The sequence below is a fragment of the Orcinus orca genome, chromosome 5 (genome assembly GCF_937001465.1).
Source record: "Orcinus orca chromosome 5, mOrcOrc1.1, whole genome shotgun sequence".
NCBI lineage: Eukaryota > Metazoa > Chordata > Mammalia > Artiodactyla > Delphinidae > Orcinus > Orcinus orca.
Window position 1 is genome coordinate 21,124,065 of NC_064563.1, and position 20,518 is coordinate 21,144,582.

At 38.1% G+C, this 20,518-nt stretch overlaps 1 protein-coding gene across 1 annotated transcript in view; it reads right to left on the bottom strand.

The window, feature by feature from the left end:
* Positions 1 to 6,273: 6,273 nt before the first annotated feature.
* CPA3 (carboxypeptidase A3) overlaps positions 6,274 to 20,518 on the bottom strand; it is a 30,083-nt gene continuing 15,838 nt past the window's right edge. Inside the window, 4 exon segments of the mRNA XM_004278196.3 lie at positions 6,274 to 6,461; positions 18,155 to 18,185; positions 18,187 to 18,240; positions 19,925 to 20,127. Of these exon segments, the coding sequence (XP_004278244.2) occupies positions 6,274 to 6,461; positions 18,155 to 18,185; positions 18,187 to 18,240; positions 19,925 to 20,127 (476 nt within the window).

Here is a 20,518-nt window from a genome sequence, read left to right on the forward strand (position 1 = left end):
AGGAAAACTTCTCTGGACAAAGTATGTGTGGTTGGCAGTTTTTTTCTTTCAGCACATTGATTATATCATTCTGATCTCTCCTGGACTGTAAGTTTTCTGGGAAGAAATTCACTAATAGACTTATGGGGATTCCCTTGTAAATTACAAGCTTCTTTCCTGTTGCTGCTTTTAAGATTCTATGTTTGTCTTTGATATTTGACAGTTTTATTATCAATATATTGTGTCTTGGAGAAGATCTTTTTCAGTTGAATTTTTGGGGGGACTTGTGAGCTTCATGAAGTTGGATGAGCAAATCTCTCCCCAGATTTAAGTTTTCAGCCATTATTTCTTTAAATAAGCTTTCTGGCTCTTTCTCCCTCTCTTCTCCTTCTGTGACTCTGTAATTTGAAGATTGCTCCTCTTGATGGTATTTCATAATTCATGTAGGCATTCATTTTTTCTTCTTAATTCTTCTCTGGCTGGAGAATTTCAAAGTTCTTGTCTTCTGCTTCACAGATTCTTTCTTCTCCTTGATCCATTCTGATGTTGATGCTGTCTAATGCATTTTTCTCATTTCATTCATTGTATTCTTCAGCTCCAGAATTTCTGTTGGGTTCTTTTTTTTTTTTTTTTTTACAATTTCTGTCTCTATTAAACTTCTCGTTTTTGTGTATATTGTTTTCCTAATTTCATTGCATTATTTTTTCTGTGTTTTCTTGTAGCTTATTGAGCTTCCTTTAAACAGCTGTTTTGAATTCTTTATCAGGTAAATTCCAGATCTCTATGTCTTTGGGGTGAGTTACTGGAATATTATTGTTTTTCTTTGGTGGTGTCATGTTTCCTTGATTTTCCATGTTCGTTGTAGTTTTGTGTTGCTGTCTTCACATTTGAAGTAGCAGTCACTTCCTCTAGTCCTTACTGACTGACAGTAGGAGAGAAATAACCTTCCTTCAGCCGTTCTAGAAATCCTGAGACTTTCTCAGACTTTCTGTAGATATGCCAGCAAGATGGCAGAATTCTTAAGCTTGTATGCCTTCTCTTGAGCCTGCAATATACCAGGCTGGGTGCTGACAGCCTCCTTTTTTACTTTCCCAGGGGAAGTGCTAAAAGTTCAAGTTTGTGGTTTCTCTTTGGCCCACAGATTCAGGCCTGCTTTGAGCATGTGCTCACTATCTGTCTGCCAAAGGTTGCTCTCACAACTATTGGAAGCACACACAGGGCCATATGAAGCCGGCCATAGGGTGTGGGTATATGTGTGTGTGTGTGTGTGTTTGTGAAGAGCTCGGAGTGACTGGGCTGGTTGGGGGGAATCTGCAGGCAGGGCATCCCAGTGACTTTTAGGCAGGTCTCTATGATGGAATCTGTGATATGGTTAGTATCATTCATGTCCCTTTGATATGTTCCAAGCCCTGGCTCCTGTTCTCCCAGCTGCTCACTGCTCGCAGTCATGCAGCTCATGACTCAGTACTCTGGATGAGATGAGAGAGAAATGGGCCTCTTTGCTAGTGTCCCACATAGCTGGGGAAGCCAGGTGCTCACTCACATGCTCTCCTTTTCCTCTGTGGGAGAAATTGCAGGCCAAGAAGGGCTGTCTTAGGCTGAGTTGTGCCACCTTGGGGGAGAGGTGATGAGAGTAAAGTCAAACTATTCCTCTTACCCTCTCCAATGTGTCCAGTCTTGGATTTTTTTGCTCCAGTGGTTCAATGGCTAGAACTTCTCCATCGAACTCCTGGATTTTCACAAGGTAAGAGGCTGATTTTTTTAAAAAATAAGTTTATTTATTTATTTATTTTTGGCTGCATTGGGTGTTCGTTGCTGCTGTCAGGCTTTCTCTAGTCACGGCAAGCAGGAGCTACTCTTCCTTGTGGTGCGCAGGCTTTTCATTGTGGTGGCTTCTCTTGTTGCAGAGCACGGGCTCTAGGTGCACAGGCTTCAGTAGTAGTGGCACATGGGCTCAGTAGTTGTGGCTTGCGGGCTCTAGAGCACAGGCTCAGTAGTTGGGGCACATGGGCTTAGATGCTCTGTGGCATGTAGGATCTTCCCAGACCAGGGCTCAAACCCGTGTCCCCTGCCTTGGCAGGTAGATTCTTAACCACTGTGCCACCAGGGAAGTCCAAGGCTGATTGTTTAAGTCATTATTCTCCAGGGGCTCCCAGACTGTGGCCAAGAGGGGCTAGAGCCAGTTCATGGGCCACTTCAGGGTCCATAGCCAGGGTTGAGGTCTGTATGTTTATTACCCTTGGCATATGGGGCTGGATTCTGTTGCTCCCACAGAGGCACCTTTGTCCATGGATGGATGCCAAATTGTTGTTGTTGAGGGGGGGATATTAGTGAGGGACATCTTATTTGGCCATCTTGGTGATGTCACTCTCCATATACTACATTTGGACAAGCACCAGCTCAGGGTCAGAACGACTGGGGAGACTGCAGGTGGCACTATAGAGCAGGGAAACATTCAGGCCACATACTGTAACAAATACGTTGTCATGCTTTAATTATTTTATAAAATTTTAGGACATCTAATTTACTTGTTTTTGATAATCGGAAATGTTTTGTATTTTCCAGCTATCCAGTAGACATTTTATTATGTATTTCTTCTGAATATTGTTAAAAAAACAAAGAAAAAAATCAGTATTAATAAACAACAACAAAAAAGAAACAAACTTCTCTACAAACTCTGAGTTCCCAGGGTTAGAGTTCATTTTTATGTGTGCAGATATTTTTCAAATTATGTTGGATTTTGTTTTCAGTTGTGCTTGTAAACTTTTGAGCGTCAATAACCCTTAGATTGTAATAATCTGATGAAAACTTTGCATGCAGGGAAATGTCATATGCACACATCCCTTTGTACCTCATTATGGCAGAGCCCTGGGGGAAACCACACCTGAGGGCAGCCATGGTGCCATGTTTCTGTACCACCTGACACCTACCTCAATTAGGAGCCACCTGAGCCAACTCTCTTGAGGATGAGTGTTCCTTGTCTCAAATATAAACAAAATGGAAATAAGTAGCTTACCTTGTTGAGCATCTATTATCTCAAATCCCAACAAAAATCTAGGAGATAAGGAGGGCAGGCAAAGGGTGATTGTGTCTTGCTGAATATCATTCAGTGGATTCAGGAGTCTAAGCCAACCTCTTGATTTCTAGTCCTGTGATTTTGTATAACACCCTCTGGGGATTTTCATCCAGATCACATCTGGAACTGTTACGATAGCTCCTACTATCATATTTTTAGCTTCAGTTCTCAAGAACATTTTATGGTCCAAGCTCATTGCTCAGCCTCAGTCATCACAGTTGTATTCCAGCCAAAAGAAAGAGAAAAGAACAGAAAGGAAGGACCAAAGTGTATATGCCAGAGGTCTATGAAGTTAGCTTTCTAGACTTTGCCACATGGTGTTTCCTCTTGCAACTCACTGGTCAGAACAGTCCAAGAGCCACTCTGTTTGAAAGGGAAGTTTGGAAATTGAGCCTTTGAGTAGCCATGTGCCCAGTTCAAAATTGGGAGGCCTATTACTAGGGAAGAGGGGAGAATAGATTTTAGGGGACAACTAGCAGTTTATAAGCTTGGGCACAGTTTCTAGGTGCCATTGCTTCATATAAATGAGTGTTCGACTCAGATTGCTTTCTGCTACTGCTTCTTATAATTTGTATCCTGGGAAATCAACATCAGTTTAATACTACCATATTTCATTGTAGGTTTTGGAACCAATGCACGTTCTCTTTTAGAAAAACTCCCATTTACATTTTGTATGTTAAAGGTAAAAGGTTAGAAGTTCTCTGTCGTTGATCTTTTCCCATGTCCACAAAAGCCCAACATTCATCTATTTGAAATGACCAAAATAATTTAAACACTTTGTGAGAACAAGTTGGTAGAACCTGAGAATAGAGAGAACTTGAGTATTTTCAGTGATTTCTTGCACGTTTCTCTGGGAATTACTTGTTTGTTTTTTCATCTAAAGAAAATGAGGCATAAATGTTTGTTTCAAATGAGAAATGGAAACTCTTGTCAATAAGCCTAATGTTTACTTAGGCAGTGAGCACTTATGTAGTTATAGATCGTATCCGATGTGTAGGGTATGGGGAGGGTACTTCTGATATGACATTTTAAAGTCAGTTTGGAGTCATAATGCCCATTGGAAACTCAAATTTATTTGCATTGCTAAAAATAATCAGTAAGATGTTTCATTTTCTCATATAATGGAGGTCTGTGTCTCAGCTACTAGATCATGGCCATAAAAATTTTCAAAATATGCAACAATGTTTCTTGAGTGAATTTGGTAGTATGAAAACTAGAAGAGGAATGATGACTTAGAAGATTTTTTTTGTGAGACATTGTCAAGAATATTTTAAGAGACAGCACTACTTGTAACTTGGGCACCAAGTCATTTTACTGATAAATGAGAAATATGACCAGGGAAGAATCAAGCACTGACTACTTAAACTTTTCCATAAATAAAATGAAGCTTTATAGTTTTTAAATTTTAATATATTGATAGATATTTTTCTTCACATGTTTATTTTCACAATTCATATGAAGTCAAGCGAAATACCCTGAGATGTCATGCAAAAGGTATTCAGTTAAGATAAGGAATGATCTTGTTAGGATTTTTGATTTTTAGTCGCTCAAATGCTTTCTCTCTCTTAATAAAAGAAATATTAAGCTACATAAAGGCTCAAATAAAATGGTGAGTAGAACTTTTGTGTCTTTTATAAGCTAGGTGAGCACTGAATGATATTCAATAATTGGGATTATCTCTTTTACCTCCGCCACCTAAAGCCCTAATGGAATTAGAAATATTTATGTAAATGTTAAGATTACAGTTTCTTTCAGTCCTTTATCAGTTGAGTAAGTGTGAATGAGTGTATAATTCCCATATGGCACCTTTAATGGAACACATTTGCGTTCCTGGGTTCGGAGCCAGTTGTGAATGCTAAATATTTAGGTATAGATATTACATTTTCTATAAGGGACAGTTTCACCTCATAATCAGAGTTTTATGTTTTACTTTCTTGCCATTGTCGCCTTTCCCTCCTCCACCTGCAAAGTACTTTTGTTAGTTTATATTGGTTTGCCCTAGACAGCTCTGCATGGGGAACTTTTACCTGCTTTCTAACTATCAGAAATACCATCACCTCGTAGATTTGATGGCACTCTTTCTTTTATGGGCCCTTAAAGGAGTCGTGAGGAATGTCCCAGATTATTTGTTAACCTGGTTTCTCAGGATCTTCTAAGATCCTCAAAAATTTTATCCAGATTGTTCCGAGAAGTAAGTTTATAGGAAGTCAAGGAACTCTCTACTTGTCCCTCAAATTCTGGTCAGGCATCTGTGTTCTGGATTTTTACAGTGTAGATGCCACTGTTGTCACATGATGCAATATTGAAGAATAAAGTTAGGGAAAAGGTATTTTGTAACACTATCTTAAGCGATACTATTATAGACAGTATAAAGGTAATAAGTTACTCCGATTGCCCTTGGTCGACATGACTTTCTCTTTTCCTTTTCAACTTTATTTCCAGGCTTTTTGTCTATCCATTAGTAGGCAGGGCTCACAGCTGACCAGATGTTCTGGCTGTGTCTGTAACTGCCAAGAGGTGTTTTGGCAGGTAATTTCCTCTGATTATGGCAGTTTAAACTATTTTGAATTTTATGTACATTATGTTGATGAGAACTAGATTGGTTGTTTAAGGCACTGAGATTCATCTCTAAATAAACCACTTTATTTCCTGCTAGAACATCCTTTTGCTAGTGTGAAGATATAAACATTATCAACTTGTATTAAAAAAATATGTAGGCAAAATATGTTTTGAAAAATTGAAGGTGTTCTTTCTTATTAAGAGAATGCATAAGAAGCATTAATGCATGATTATTAATGCTAATAGAGGAATGTAGAGAACATAATTTATAAAAAACAGAAGGTGCATTTTGGAATATGTTTTATTTTTATTATATTGGCACATGAAATGATGAAGCCACATGGTGAAAGTCTGGTTCTGGAGAAAGTGAAGGTCCTCATTTCCTTCCCATGACCCACTGTATATCACCTTTCAAAATACTCAAAATAATACTTTGTGCTGGGTTCTAACTTAACTTGGTTAAACTTTCACCTAAGGCTATTTGTTAAGATACTATTGAGAGTAAATAAAAGCAAAAAGAAATAACATAGAACTTAAGTGAACAAGAGAGGACCTATTCAGGTGATGTGGAAACCACATTTAGGGATAAGCAAAGATTGACTTTCTAGTGAAAGGCACGGGAAGAATTAACTGGCTTATTCCAAACAGAGGGCAGTTCTTTAGGAAGTATGCTTGAGGATATACTTGACAATAAATTCGACAGCTAGCATGGTCTCTTTACAAGTTGACTTTATCTGAGATTCTGGAAGGAGAAAACTAAATTTGTCTTTGTCTCGGAGCTCAAAGGCAAATATGTGTTTGATGCCCAGGTTGTAAGCCCAGTCTAAAGAAGAACCTGATGTCGGGTCTGTAAACATAAGCAATAAATATTTAATTAGAAACAAATGTTAATGTTTTTCTTGAAATGGAAATTCACTGGGGTAAAATTAGCAATAAAAATAATTTCATGTACAGTTAATTGCAGTAATGAATGGGAGTAGTGGTCTGCATAGTATAGCGTCAAGTAAAAAATAATCATGGCTTTGGAATCCATAACACGTTTTAAATATGTGCTGCATTTTCAAAATTACATTTTGCTTGGATCATTTTGAGTCTAAATTGAGTTTGTCTTCTGGGTGCACATTGTCGTAGATGGAGGTGGTCTGAGCAAATGCAAGCAGTTGAGGAGACCAGCTGAGGAGGGGTCACTGGCCACTGAAAACCCACCAAGGAAAACTACACATACAAGCTATGCACAGTTACATTCTTTCTAGTAGTTCAGGTCTCTTTCCATTCATGTTGCTAGGATAAACTATTTTATAGTTAAAAGACCAAGAAAGTTTAAATCAATTATTTTAAGGATATATTTAATCCCCTAATCCAACTTTTCCATGTCAATTTTTGTGAAATTTTACTAAGAATGTTATTTGTTAAAAAGACTGAGAATATAAACATCTAGAGGTTATATACACATAAGGTTTATACAACATACCTTACATACAGTGTATGTAAATACTGTAAAAGCATTTATGTATATTTTGATTTACATAATTGAAAAACTAATTTTTTTGTACATAAAATTACTTATGTTTTAGGAAAAGTAATGAGTTTGATACAAACATTTTAGATTTGAAAGATAAAAATTCAAAGCTGTGATGAAGAAAGAGAGAAGGAATATTTTGGTAGAGAGAGACAGGGTTGGCTTTCAAATTATTCAACAAATATTTATTAAAACCTTTCATATGTGCAGTGCACTTTACTTGGCACTGTGGAGGGTGGGTGGTGCAAGGGTACAAAGATGAAGAAGATGCTACTGGTGTCTTTGGAACTTACAGTTGGGAGAGAAGTCAACTATGCAAATCAACAGAGATGGGGCAGAATATAAAAGTACCATAGGAAAGGTACAGTATCTTGTCAAGATTTAAAGGAAGAAAGCAATTATGCTTGGTGAAGAGGATGGCATTTCATGCTCAATACCTGCTCAAATACCACCTTCATGATGGAGGTTGTATTTGGGGAGAGCCTTGAAGAAAGGCTAGTATTTTTCCAGATGGAGATTGAAGAAAAGCATTCTGGCCAGTGAACTACAAGCATGGAAAGCATGGAGGCATTTTTAGGCACCAGTGAGATATAGTTGGACTGGAAAATGGGGCAGTAAGAGTTCGTGGGCAAAGCTCAGAAAACCTACTAAAAAAGGAAAGATGTTTTGTTTGGCAGCACAGGAGAGAGACCAGTTAGGAGGTATTGTGAAGTGAAAGCCTGAACTAGTGTAGAGTCACCACACCGGGGAGAGAATAGGTGGGACTCTATGTGAGAAACGTTGGAATGGAAGAGTCACAGAATTTGATGAAAATGATTGAGATTTCAATCTGGGTAGTTGGAAAAAATCCACATGTTACTAACAGAAACAGGAACTCAGAGAGAGTAGTGATGGGGAAAAGAAAGGGTAAAGGAAGGAAGAAAAAAGATGTTTAGCATCATTCAGGCAGGGGATGGGTGCTTCCTGCTGGGGATCTGGGGACTGGCGGCAGAGCATTGCAGAGCTGTTTGGGCTGGAGCAGTCAGATGAGTACGGTCAGATGTCCAGCCTTGGCAGAATGGAAGAGTCATGTCCAGCCCTGGAATAGAAGGCGGGGGACTCCATGGGCGGGGCTTGTGCAGGGTCCTTGAGGCAATAGTTGGTCTCTGTGTGCCTTTTCCCCTCAGTCCTGTGCACAACACCTACCAAATACATAGTGTTTGACGCAGAAGGATATGTGAAGCCTGGGTCCTGCATTGAAATGTGAGTTTGGAGGGGGGGGAGGCTGGTGAAAGCCAGGGGTCGCTGCCACCTTTCTCTGATTTACTGTGCCATGGAGGAAGGAGCCTGGGAAAATGGATTTGAAAATTATTGGCAGAAGCCTCATAGGTGAAACTGCCTTACACACATTCAGGATTATTATGTCTTCTCGGTGGATTGATCCTTTTATCATTAATGTTCCTGTTTGTTTCTGGTAAATTTCTTTGTTCTGAAATTTACTTTATCTGATGTTTAATATAGCCACTCCTACTTTGATTAATGTTTGCATGGTGTACCTTTTTCCCAGCCTTTCAATTTCAACCTGTGTTATATATGAAGTGAGTTTCTTGTAGCCAGTGTATTGTTGAATCATATTTTTCTTAATCCACTCTGCCAATATCTGTCTTTTAATTAATATATTTAGGTAAATTATTGATACACCTTAAATCTGCCATCTTACTATTTGATTTTTGTTTGTTCCCTCTTTTTCATTCCTCCATTTCTCTTTTATTGCCTTATTGTTGGTTACATGAACATTTTTAGGATTCCATTTTGATTTATTTATAATAATGTTTTTGAGTATATCAGTTTGTTTAGTTTTCTTAGTGGTTGCTCTATGTATTACAATATACATACATGACTTATCACAGTCTACTGGTATCAGTGTTTTATCATGTCAAGTAAGATATAGAAATCTTACTTGCATTTAGATTTTTTCCCCCTTCCCACTTTTTTTTTTTTTTTTTTTTTTTTTTTTTTGCGGTACGCGGGCCTCTCACTGTTGTGGCCTCTCCCGTTGCGGAGCACAGGCTCCAGACGCGCAGGCCCAGCGGCCATGGCTCACGGGCCCAGCCGCTCCGCGGCATGTGGGATCTTCCAGGATCGGGGCACGAACCCGTGTCCCTTGCATCGGCAGGCGGACTCTCAACCACTGCGCCACCAGGGAAGCCCCCCCTTCCCACTTTTAAAATACAGTTGTTTTGATTACTTCTCTACATATATTAAACATCACATCAGATGGAATTATACTTTTTGATTCAATCATCATGAGGAGATAGTCTATTTATCCTTCATTCATCCACCCATCCATTCATTATTCATTCATTCATTCCCTAATCTATTGTTTTTCCTTCCTTTCCACAGTTTCAAGCCTCTGTTACCATGTCTTTCTTATTTGGAGAGCTTTCCTTATCCATCTTTAAAGGGTAGGTCTGTAGGTGACAGATTCTCTTAGTTTTCCTTTGTCTGAGAATATCTTTATTTCCTCTTCATTTCTGAAGGATATTTTTTGCTGAATATAGAATTAATGATTGATAGTTCTTTTAGCCCTTGAAAAATGTTATCCCTTCCTTTTGGCCTTCCACGTTTTCAAATGAGAAATCTGCTGTCATTTGAATTGTTTTGCCCCTTCTAGATTGTTTCTCTCTAGTTGCTTTCAAGACTTTTTACTTTGTCTTTAGTTTTCAGAACTTTAATTATGGTGTGGCTTGATGTGAGTTTCTTTGAACTTATTCTGTTTGTGGTTCACTTGGTTTCTTGAATATGTTGGTTTATGTCTTTAGGAAATTTGGGAAATTTCAGTCTTTGTTTCTTCAAATATTTTTTTCCAGCACTATTCTCTTTCTCCTCTCCTTCTGATACTTTGATGATTTGAATGTTTGATCATTTGTTATTATGCCACAGGTCCCTTAGGCTTTGTTTATATATTTTTTCAATTTGTTTTCTCTCTTCAGACTGGATAAGTTCTATTGTTCTATCTTCAAGTTAACTGATTCTTCCCTCCATCATATTCATTCTGCTATTGATCCTCTCCAGTGAGTTTTTAAAATTTAAGTTACTGTGTTTTTCAGTTCTATAATTTCCATTTGCTTCCTTTTGATACCTTGCATTTTTTTTTTTTTTTTGTGGTAAGTGGGCCTCTCACTGTTGTGGCCTCTCCCGTTGCGGAGCAGAGGCTCCGGACGCGCAGTCTCAGCAGCCATGGCTCACGGGCCCAGCCGCTCTGCGGCATGTGGGATCCTCCCGGACCGGGGCATGAACCTGTGTCCTCTGCATCGGCAGGCGGACTCTCAACCACTGCGCCACCAGGGAAGCCCGATACCTTGCATTTCTTTGATGAGATTTTCTGTATTATCATTTGTTTCAAGCCTATCTGTAATTGCTTGTTGAAGCATTCTTATGATGACGATTTTAGAATTCTTGTCAGATAATTCCAACACCTAAATCATCTCAGTGTTGGCATCTGTCAGTGTCTTTTCTCATTCGAGCTGTGCCTTTCTTTACTTTTGGCATAAGTGATTTTTGATTGTATCGTAGACACTTTGGCTATTATGTTAAACCTTAAATTTTAACGGAAGTCTACTTTAGCAGGCAGTCACCCTGTTTAGGTTTAGCATGCAGGCCCTGGTCTTCTTTAGTGACTTCTGGTTCCAGTGTCAATGTAGTTTTCAGAGCCTTTGCATTGCTGTTTTCGTCTAGTTGGTTCCTGTGGTGCTGCTGGGCTCCCACTGATCCCTGCAGGTAACTGCTGCATGGGTGAAAGGTGATTTCCTAGCTGGGCCACCCCGGTGCCTCTAGGTGGCAAATGCAGGCTCCAGCCTGTGAGGATAGAGAGTACTTCCCTGATGAGGAAAGCAGCAGAAGGAAGAGGAGGGGCCTGAAGAGACAACCTTGTGGAATATCTGCGTGATACCTATTTTTGGGAAAATATCTGCTTTTAGAGGCAGTCAGCAGAGACAAAGTGGAAAAGAAGGAGGAGGAGGCAAACCAGGTGAGTTTGGTGTCAAGGAAGCCAAGGGAATGGCAAGAAGAAGGTATATCAACAAGGGCCAATGTTGCAGGGAGTTTGTGGAGCATGTGAGCTGAGATAAATATTCTGGCTTCAGTGATCAAGAAGGCTGCCATTTTTAGCAAGAGTTGAGTTTAAGTTCATTAGTAAAAAAGAACATAAGAGGTCTGTAGCAATGGAGGTAGGATACATAGGAATTGTGTCTTGCATGATGGTTTAGAGTGTGCTAGACATTTCAATAAATGTGGCCAGTTTCTAGCTGTACCAGCCCTCCATTTGCAGTTAAGTAAACTGCTGTAATTTCAAAGAGTTAAAGAATATTGATATTTCATTTTGAAAAATTTACTTTATGAGAAATTTCTCATTAAGATTAATAGTGGTGATTGAGAATTTATGTAATTTGTGATTTTTCATAATTGTGTGATGTTATTGGGTATAATACATTTTCTTTTATGATACCACTTTCTGTATATTCGAAGCCTTAAATTTGCAAACAAAAACTATATTAAGACATAAAATAAATACAACATTGAAAGACTTTTACTTGTAAGAATATATTATTATACAACTTAATTTGTTGAACATGCTGCTTAGCCTTTTATTTATCTCCATCTATACCCACTAAAATATGTGTATATATTTATAGAATATAATAACAATCACTTGCTAAATACCAGGCACCCTTCTAAGTGCTTTATGTACGCTAACTCATTTCATTAATTCTTATCACAACCTTATGATTTAAGTACCGATTGCTGTTTTACAGAAGAGGAAATCTTGGCACAGAGAGATGAAGCAATTTACTCAAAGACGACATAGCTAGATGTGTAAAATAGATAGGTGACAAGGATATACTGTATAGCACAGGGAATTGTAGCCATTATCTTATAATAACCTAAAATAAACTATAATCTGCAAAAATACCGAATCACTATGTTGTACACTTGAAACTAATATAATATTGTAAATCAACTACACATCAATTAAAAAAAAAAGATACATAACTAGTAAGTGGTTGAGTCAGGAATCAAACCCAAGCTGCATGTCTTCAGAGTTTGCGTGACTAACCATTGTACTGTACTACCTACCATATATGTCAATCTATAGTCCTCTCAATAAAAAGTCTTAATTGAGTTCTACAAGATAATTTTTTTTGTTGTTAACATTTTCTTAAAATGTTGACAATAAGAAAAAAATTTCCTACTCCTTTCAAGGTACATTAAGTGCAAGGAACTGACTGTAATACAGTCAAAACCGGTCAAGATTAAAACCGAACTGAGCTAACACTCTTGTTTCATCCCAAAGAAATCCACGTAAAGTGACACTGGTGACTTAACTTCTATGTTTTTTAAAAAATATTATTGATAGGCATTGAACATAATAACATGCACTTTTATGTCAGCAAGAGTGGAAATTCTATTTGGAGCAAGAGCTGAAGCTAGAGATGCATGGGCATGAACTGAAATATTTGCTTTGCACTTCTCTTGCCCTTAGTATAATTTCAGCTTGAATGTCTTAGTGGATAGATAGTGGGTGTTGAGCTACAAATTCGGGGTCTTGATTTTCTCCTTTTCAAAATGTAGAGTAGTAAAGAGTATAGAAAACAGTACAGAGTTGAGAAACAAGAGCAGCTCTAGCGATTTTGATGTGTGGGGAAGGCAACAAGAAAGGCACTTTGAAATTAACTTTTTTTTTTTTACAGCTTTATCGGAGTATAATTGCTTTACAATGATGTGTTAGTTTCTACTTTATAACAAAGTGAATCAGTTATACATATACATATGTTCCCATATCTCTTCCCTCTTGCGTCTCCCTCCCTCCCACCCTCCCTATCCCACCCCTCCAGGTGGTCACAAGCACCGAGCTGATATCCCTGTGCTATGCGGCTGCTTCCCACTAGCTATCTGTTTTACGTTTGGTAGTGTATATATGTCCATGCCACTCTCTCACTTTGTCACAGCTTACCCTTCCCCCTCCCCATATCCTCAAGTCCATTCTCTAGTAGGTCTGTGTCTTTATTCCTGTCTTACCCCTAAGTTCTTCATGACATTTTCTTTTCTTAAATTCCATATATATGTGTTAGCATACGGTATTTGTCTTTCTCTTTCTGACTTACTTCACTCTGTATGACAGACTCTGGGTCTATTCACCTCATTACAAATAGTTCAATTTCATTTCTTTTTATGGCTGAGTAATATTCCATTGTATATACGTGCCACATCTTTTTTATCCATTCATCCGATGATGCACATTTAGGTTGTTTCCATTTCCTGGCTATTGTAAATAGAGCTGCAATAAATATTTTGGTACATGACTCTTTTTGAATTATGGTTTTCTCAGGGTATATGCCCAGTAGTGGGATTGCTGGGTCATATGGTAGTTCTATTTGTAGTTTTTTAAGGAACCTCCACACTGTTCTCCATAGTGGCTGTACCAATTCACATTCCCACCAGCAGTGCAAGAGTGTTCCCTTTTCTCCACACCCTCTCCAGCATTTATTGTTTCTAGGTTTTTTGATGATGGCCATTCTGACCGGTGTGAGATGATACCTCATTGTAGTTTTGATTTACATTTCTCTAATGATTGATGATGTTGAGCATTCTTTCATGTGTTTGTTGGCAATCTGTATATCTTCTTTGGAGAAATGTCTATTTAGGTCTTCTGCCCATTTTTGGATTGGGTTCTTTGTTTTTTTGTTATTGAGCTGCATGAGCTGCTTGTAAATTTCGGAGATTAATCCTTTGTCAGTTGCTTCATTTGCAAATATTTTCTCCCATTCTGAGGGTTGTCTTTTGGTCTTGTTTATGGTTTCCTTTGCTGTGGCAAAGCTTTGAAGTTTCATTAGGTCCCATTTGTTTATTTTTGTTTTTATTTCCATTTCTCTAGGAGGTGGGTCAAAAAGGATCTTGCTGTGATTTATGTCATAGAGTGTTCTGCCTATGTTTTCCTCTAAGAGTTTGATAGTTTCTGGCCTTACATTTAGGTCTTTAGTCCATTTTGAGCTTATTTTTGTGTATGGTGTTAGGGAGTGATCTAATCTCATACTTTTACATGTACCTGTCCAGTTTTCCCAGCACCACTTATTGAAGAGGCTGTCCTTTCTCCACTGTACATTCCTGCCTCCTTTATCAAAGATAAGGTGACCATATGTACGTGGGTTTATCTCTGGGCTTTCTATCCTGTTCCATTGATCTATATTTCTGTTTTTGTGCCAGTACTATACTGTCTTGATTACTGTAGCTTTGTAGTATAGTCTGAAGTCAGGGAGCCTAATTCCTCCAGCTCCGTGACTCATAGATGGATGATATTAATGATACAAGCTACTTGATTCCTATCAATTCAGTGAACTATTCTTGCTAACTGGGAACTATCTTCAGTTATTTCTAAGATGGTAAAGGATTGGCTATGCTGTCAATATGCAAATATAAGTATTTCACAATCTTTCAATATCAATTTTTGTGCCATCTAAATATTGCTGCTTCGTGGCAAAATAGTTGGTATACAATTTGACTCTGGTCTGGAATGCTGATTTTTGACCCTATTCTGCCCCTAAGTGATGAAATCTTTCTGTATCTCAATTTCATAGTCTGTAAATGAGGGATTTAGCTTATATCAGTGGTTCTCAACCCTCGTTTCATCTTAGAATCACTTTGACCACTTAAAAAAATTCAAGTGCCTGGGCCCCACGAGGGACTAATGGAATCTGAATCTCTGAGTATAAGACCTGATCATCTGCATATTTTAAAAGCTCCTCAGATAATGCTAATTGGAAGTCAGGCTTGAGAACCATGAATTAGATAATTTCCTAGGTTTCCTCCTGGTTTCAAGTTTTATGGGTTTAACTTATTTTTTATTTGGTTCAAAGTGCAAACATATTTTTCTGGAGGTCAGAGATCTCTCCACAATTTGGGTTTTAAAAATGCTCCCTCAGTCCTTTTCTTCTGTCTCCATCAAATCAAAGAGAGAAAAATACTGGTAAATGTTAGATGCGTCCCCCAAATCCTGGAACTTGTTAAATGACAATTAGGATATTGGAATGACTAAACTTTAATTGTGGGGTGCTCCTATTTTCTTTTCTTACCAAGTGCTTTGTTACTGCCTGCTTCTTGTGAATGTTTGATTAACATTTAATCAGGTGCTTTATTAAAGCAGTCACTCCTAAAAGTTTTGAACATCTATCAAGCTGCTGTAGCCCCATGTGGAAGAGACAATTCTTTCTAAATCTGAATTGCTTAAAAAAACTTATAATAAAATAAAATAAAAGAGTTAAAAATACTACTACACAGTTGTATAGAATAGTAATTCCTCTTTATCCTCCCATATTGAAAGTGACACATGATAGCATGGAACTATGTTATCTTTAGTGATCTCCTGCTCCCAGTTAGAATGTAACTCTTTGAAAGTAGTCATTGTGTCTTCACTCTTTTCACCTATCTCTCAAAGCTCCAAGTGCTGGGCTATTAGGTGGGTGCTCCATAAATTCTTGCTTATTAAATGATTGTGATTCAGTGCAAATTCATAGCTCTAATATGCTCATAATTTGCATATATATGCAAATATACATCATGTATATACACGTGCGCATGTGTGTGTGTGTGTGTGTGTGTGTGTGTATATATATATATATATATATATATATATATATATATATATATATAGAAAGTGAGAGTAATAATCCTTTGATGCCCTAGCTGCCATTTGCAAAGTTTTCTCCTGTTTGGAACCCTTTGTTCTTTGCTGCCAAGAAAATCTGTGTGTTTTTCCTCCTTACGATGTAGGAATTCCTCTTACATCATATCTGGGTGGCTTATCTGGCCCTGCTATTTCTCAATATCCACTAAGTAGGCCGCCATTTTAAACTGGTATCCTAGTCTGTCCTTTGGTCCTTTACTTTGCTTACTTTTGTCCACTTATGTAGCTGGGTATATCATCTGTTTTGAAATCTTGTTGTCATCCACTTGTATGTGGAATGAATCCCTGGCCTGGCTATGTTGCAGCAGATCTATCTGGATGCTGGTGATCGCTGTGTCACTGTACTTTCTCTTCTGCCCTTTAAAGCACACAACTGGTTGATATGTGATTGCTGATGAATGTTCTCTACGAATGGATTTTTTTTTTTTTTTTTTTTGCGGTACGCGGGCCTCTCACTGCTGTGGCCTTTCCCATTGTGGAGCACAGGCTCCGGGCGTGTAGGCTCAGCGGCCATGGCTCACGGGCCCAGCCGCTCCACGGCATGCGGGATCTTCCCGCACTGGGGCACGAACCCGTGTCCCCTGCATCGGCAGGCGGACTCCCAACTACTGCACCACCAGGGAAGCCCACTTGTCTGTTTTTTTAAGTCATTTTTCTAATTCCACCAAAGGAACCTCCAGTAAATAGGCTCTAGAAGTTGTTTGTGATGACTAAAGCATTTTCAAATTCCATAGCAATTGTTGAGGGTGTAGACTTCTAGTTACAGTTTATTTTTTCAGCTTGGATTAGGGAAGTGGTTTATGAGGTATGGCCAGGTAGAGTTATTGAGTGGAATCCACAGATGCACATATTTATTTTTTCAATCCACACATTCTAAAAGTATCATGGAAATAATCAGTTGTATTTGGTGGTGGTGAGTTGTTCCATGAAATGTTTAGAAGTTAAACAGCAGTCTTCATGCTAAAAATGTTGGATATCTTGGCTCTAGAGAGTGATATAGGCTAAATCAAGTCTAATTTTGTTGTGGTTTCAATCCACATTCACACCTTTTTGACAAGTCAGGACACCATTTTCTTTGGCCAAGTTTATGAGAATTAATTCTGTTATTGTTCCCTGCCCCATACTAGATATTGTATGATCTGAGAGGAGATCTGAAGTGTAATCCTTGCTTTTGAGGAATTAAATTTTGTTAGGAAGTTAAGGTTTTGTGAGCAGTTTCATTGGAATTTCCTGTAAAGTTTGGCACTAAGAACTTAAACTTGGAAACAGTTTGGAGAAAAGGCAAGTTTTACTAAAGAATTTCCAAACTAAGCTCAGTGGGATCTGAGGAGAAATAGTCTCACTTCCCAGGGTCTGAATTAATGGTCTTTGGTGAAAACTAAATGAATTTATTTCTATTGCTTGAAAACAGAAATCCCTAGTTATTTTAGCTGCAAAAACCAAATGGGAAAGCAGTATGCGCAGTGGTCAAGATCGCGGACTTGATTTTGTTAAAACCTGGGATTGAATCCCAGTTAAGCTAGTTGCAAGTACTGCACACCTCATCGAACATTGTGAGGAGTAACTGAGATTGTGAAAATCAAGGGCTGAGCACAGTGCCTGACTTGTAAGAAATCTATGTCAATAATTAAAAAATGCAAACACAAAGAAAGTTTAAAAATAGTGAAGATTAAGAAGTGGTGCTCAGACACTAAAGCAAAAGCAGCAGAACTAGGACCTTGTGACCTCCTTTCTTAATCCACCATATAGATTTCGGTTGAACACAGTAGGAAGGGGCTGGTGAGAGGGACAGGAGACTGGCTTTACACGAGCAGAGTGGCTGAAACTGTGGGCCTACCCGTTTTACCCCTAGGAGCTAGGGAAAAGACTGTGCTTGCATAGGGACAAGGCCAAGGAAGAAAGAGTCCAGTCAGAGTTAAATGGTTAAACAAAAAAGAATTGACTCTGCTCCAGTTAATTCTTGTTAGTTCCTGTGAGGATAAAATGGTGGTGGTAGTGGTGGTAGAGAATAGGATGATGAAAGAATTAAACTGTAAATTTGTCTTGATGTAATTACTTCTGTCGACCTTGTAGCCTTGTAAAACTTCAGTATAATTTGTTTCTAGAAAAATCTTATCCCCCCCCAAAAGGGTGGAATCTGTCTCCTAGATTCACGTATAATTCAGAATCTCCTGTTAAAACCAAAGTTTAAATTAGCAGTTCCAAGATGTTCTAATCCTAACTTACAAATTGTATAACTTTCTTTAATGTCTCTAAAAGAGAATTAGGGGAAGTGACACAATAAATAATAGGAAAAATGTACAGATGGTCGATGCTGTTGGACCACAGGTGTGGAGTGGGTTCATACTGAGTTGATAGGACATCAGTGCCAATCTTTGCAACTTTGGCCTGGAGAGAAAGGGAAGTAGGAGTGGGATAACTGGATACCATGTGAATGCTGTTAATTCACTGGAGATTAAAAAAAGTCGATTTTACTGGTTATTTGGCATTTGAAGATCAAAATAAAATAAATGATTGAGAAATTTATTTTCAGTAAGATACACATATTGTCATTGTGAGGCCTTCTAAATGTGAAATCAGTTATGTACAGTAATATCATAGCTCGTGTTTCTATCCTTTCTTCATACTCACTCTTCTTTCCTCTCTCCCTCCCTCCTTTTCTTCCTTATGACTTCTGACCTTCCTTCTAAAAAAACATATTCTTTCCTTTTCCTCTCAGATTTTTTTTTGGCTTCAGATATTTGTCTCTCTCAAAGTCAGTTTCTCCCATGTTCCTCCTTCCTCGGTCTTCATAGGTTCCGTACCACCATATGTCTTTCTCCACATATGATTTTAGTATGCCAAGGGAAGAAAGGTGCTTGACTCCTTTTTAAAGTACTTCTGTTTAAACTAGAGTTTTTCTTCTTGAGTGGCAGCTTATGACCTTTAATACACAATAGTGTTTTGTGCTATGGGAATGATTATTGGAATTCATTTTAATGGAGTATAGTCACTAACGTTTTTGTACTCTAGTGAAGATTTTGTTTAGTCTACATGTATAATGTATATAACCAAAAAGTAAGTTTTTTTCTTAATCAATTTCGTTGCTGTGTAAGAACACTTAACTTTACTCAGAATGGTTTGTTTTGTATATTTGTATTTTTTAAATCCATAATACCATTTTCCTAAGGGTAGATTGAATTGCATTGCTGTACCTTTGCATTAAATTAATAAAACTCATGGGTTCAGATTCTCAACTAGATTGATTAAATAAATGGCTCTTTGGGCCACATATTGCTTGTATATTTGTTGTATATAAACAGAAGGTTTTAATGACTGGTTCAAATCTTTGCTCCCACTCAGAATTGAATGCTGAAAACAATTGACTCAAGTCAGAAAGGCAATTGTAACCTCTAAAAAATTAAAAAAAAAAATTTGTGAGGCAGTATTTGAATCACAGCTTTTATTTCTTCTAGAGCAATTAAAAATATTTATCCCTCATATGCAGAATTTTTTTTTTTAAAGCTAACATGATCAAATAGTTTTCACAGAAAGGAAAAGAATGCTTAGTGGATCATAGTTTTGGAGAGAGTATGTTTTTAGTGCAGAAGCTTCACAATCATTCAGAATTTCTTTCCTTGGTTAATAAAAGAATTAATGTAATTTCTAAGTTGATCAGGAGGATAAACATACAATTGCTCTCCTTAAATCTGATGTCTCGGTGACAGGAATAGCAGATGTTTTTGCTATTGTTTTAGGCTTTTGCTGTGTATGGTTTTATGTTATGACCCATGGTAAATATTTAACTAGGCAACATCTGTGTAGTAATGGAATTCTACTCTGGTAGCCTAGACCTTTCTTCGTACTGGCTTTATCTTAGAATCATATCAAAAGATTCTATTACCTATGTACTTTTATCACATGAAAAAAATTAACCTAAGGTTATGGTTTTAACTCTAAGGTAGACTTCATTAGTTCTCTTCTTTGGTATTCAAATGTGAAATTTTTTCAAGATAACCCAAGTTGTTAATGATGAACAGACTGAAAGTCAATGGTGGTGTCAGTGCGTAAACCACAGGCTTTTCCTACATACCAGTTCCTCGTGGTTAGGTGGCAGTTCTGATGTATATCCGTAGGGAAACAATAGCATCTGGGAGTAGGAATGGAAGGTAAGGTAAGCCTTGATTGATTTTCGGTGGCTTCTAATGAAGTCAGTGACAGCTTTGGTCTCTTTCTCAGACTCTGGTGCAGGGCCCCCATAGATCTCCCGACGTGGGTCCTTGGTGTGAGGGAAAGCTGCAGAGGACATGGAGGGATGAGATCAGAATCTGCCCCTCATCAGTACAGCCCTTACTTCGTTTGACAGGGATTCACAAAATGTTTTTAACATTTTAGTCTCCCAGGTTTACAGGGCTGCCTCAGTGTCCCTGCAGACTAACTCTGTACGCATAACTCAAGAGTATAACAGAGTTAGCCCACTTGAATATTCTTATTCTTAGCCTTGTTTATTTTCCCTCCGTTTCCCAGGGTCACAGGAATAACGCATCAGAAGCAGCCCAGGGCCTGGAGTCAGTTCCAATTCAGCCTCAGCTCTAACTCATTGGAGACTGCTGTACATTACCTTCTCTGAGCCTGAGTTTCTTTAACCTGTTTCAGTAGGCAGCTTTCACTTAGGGATATGTGCTAT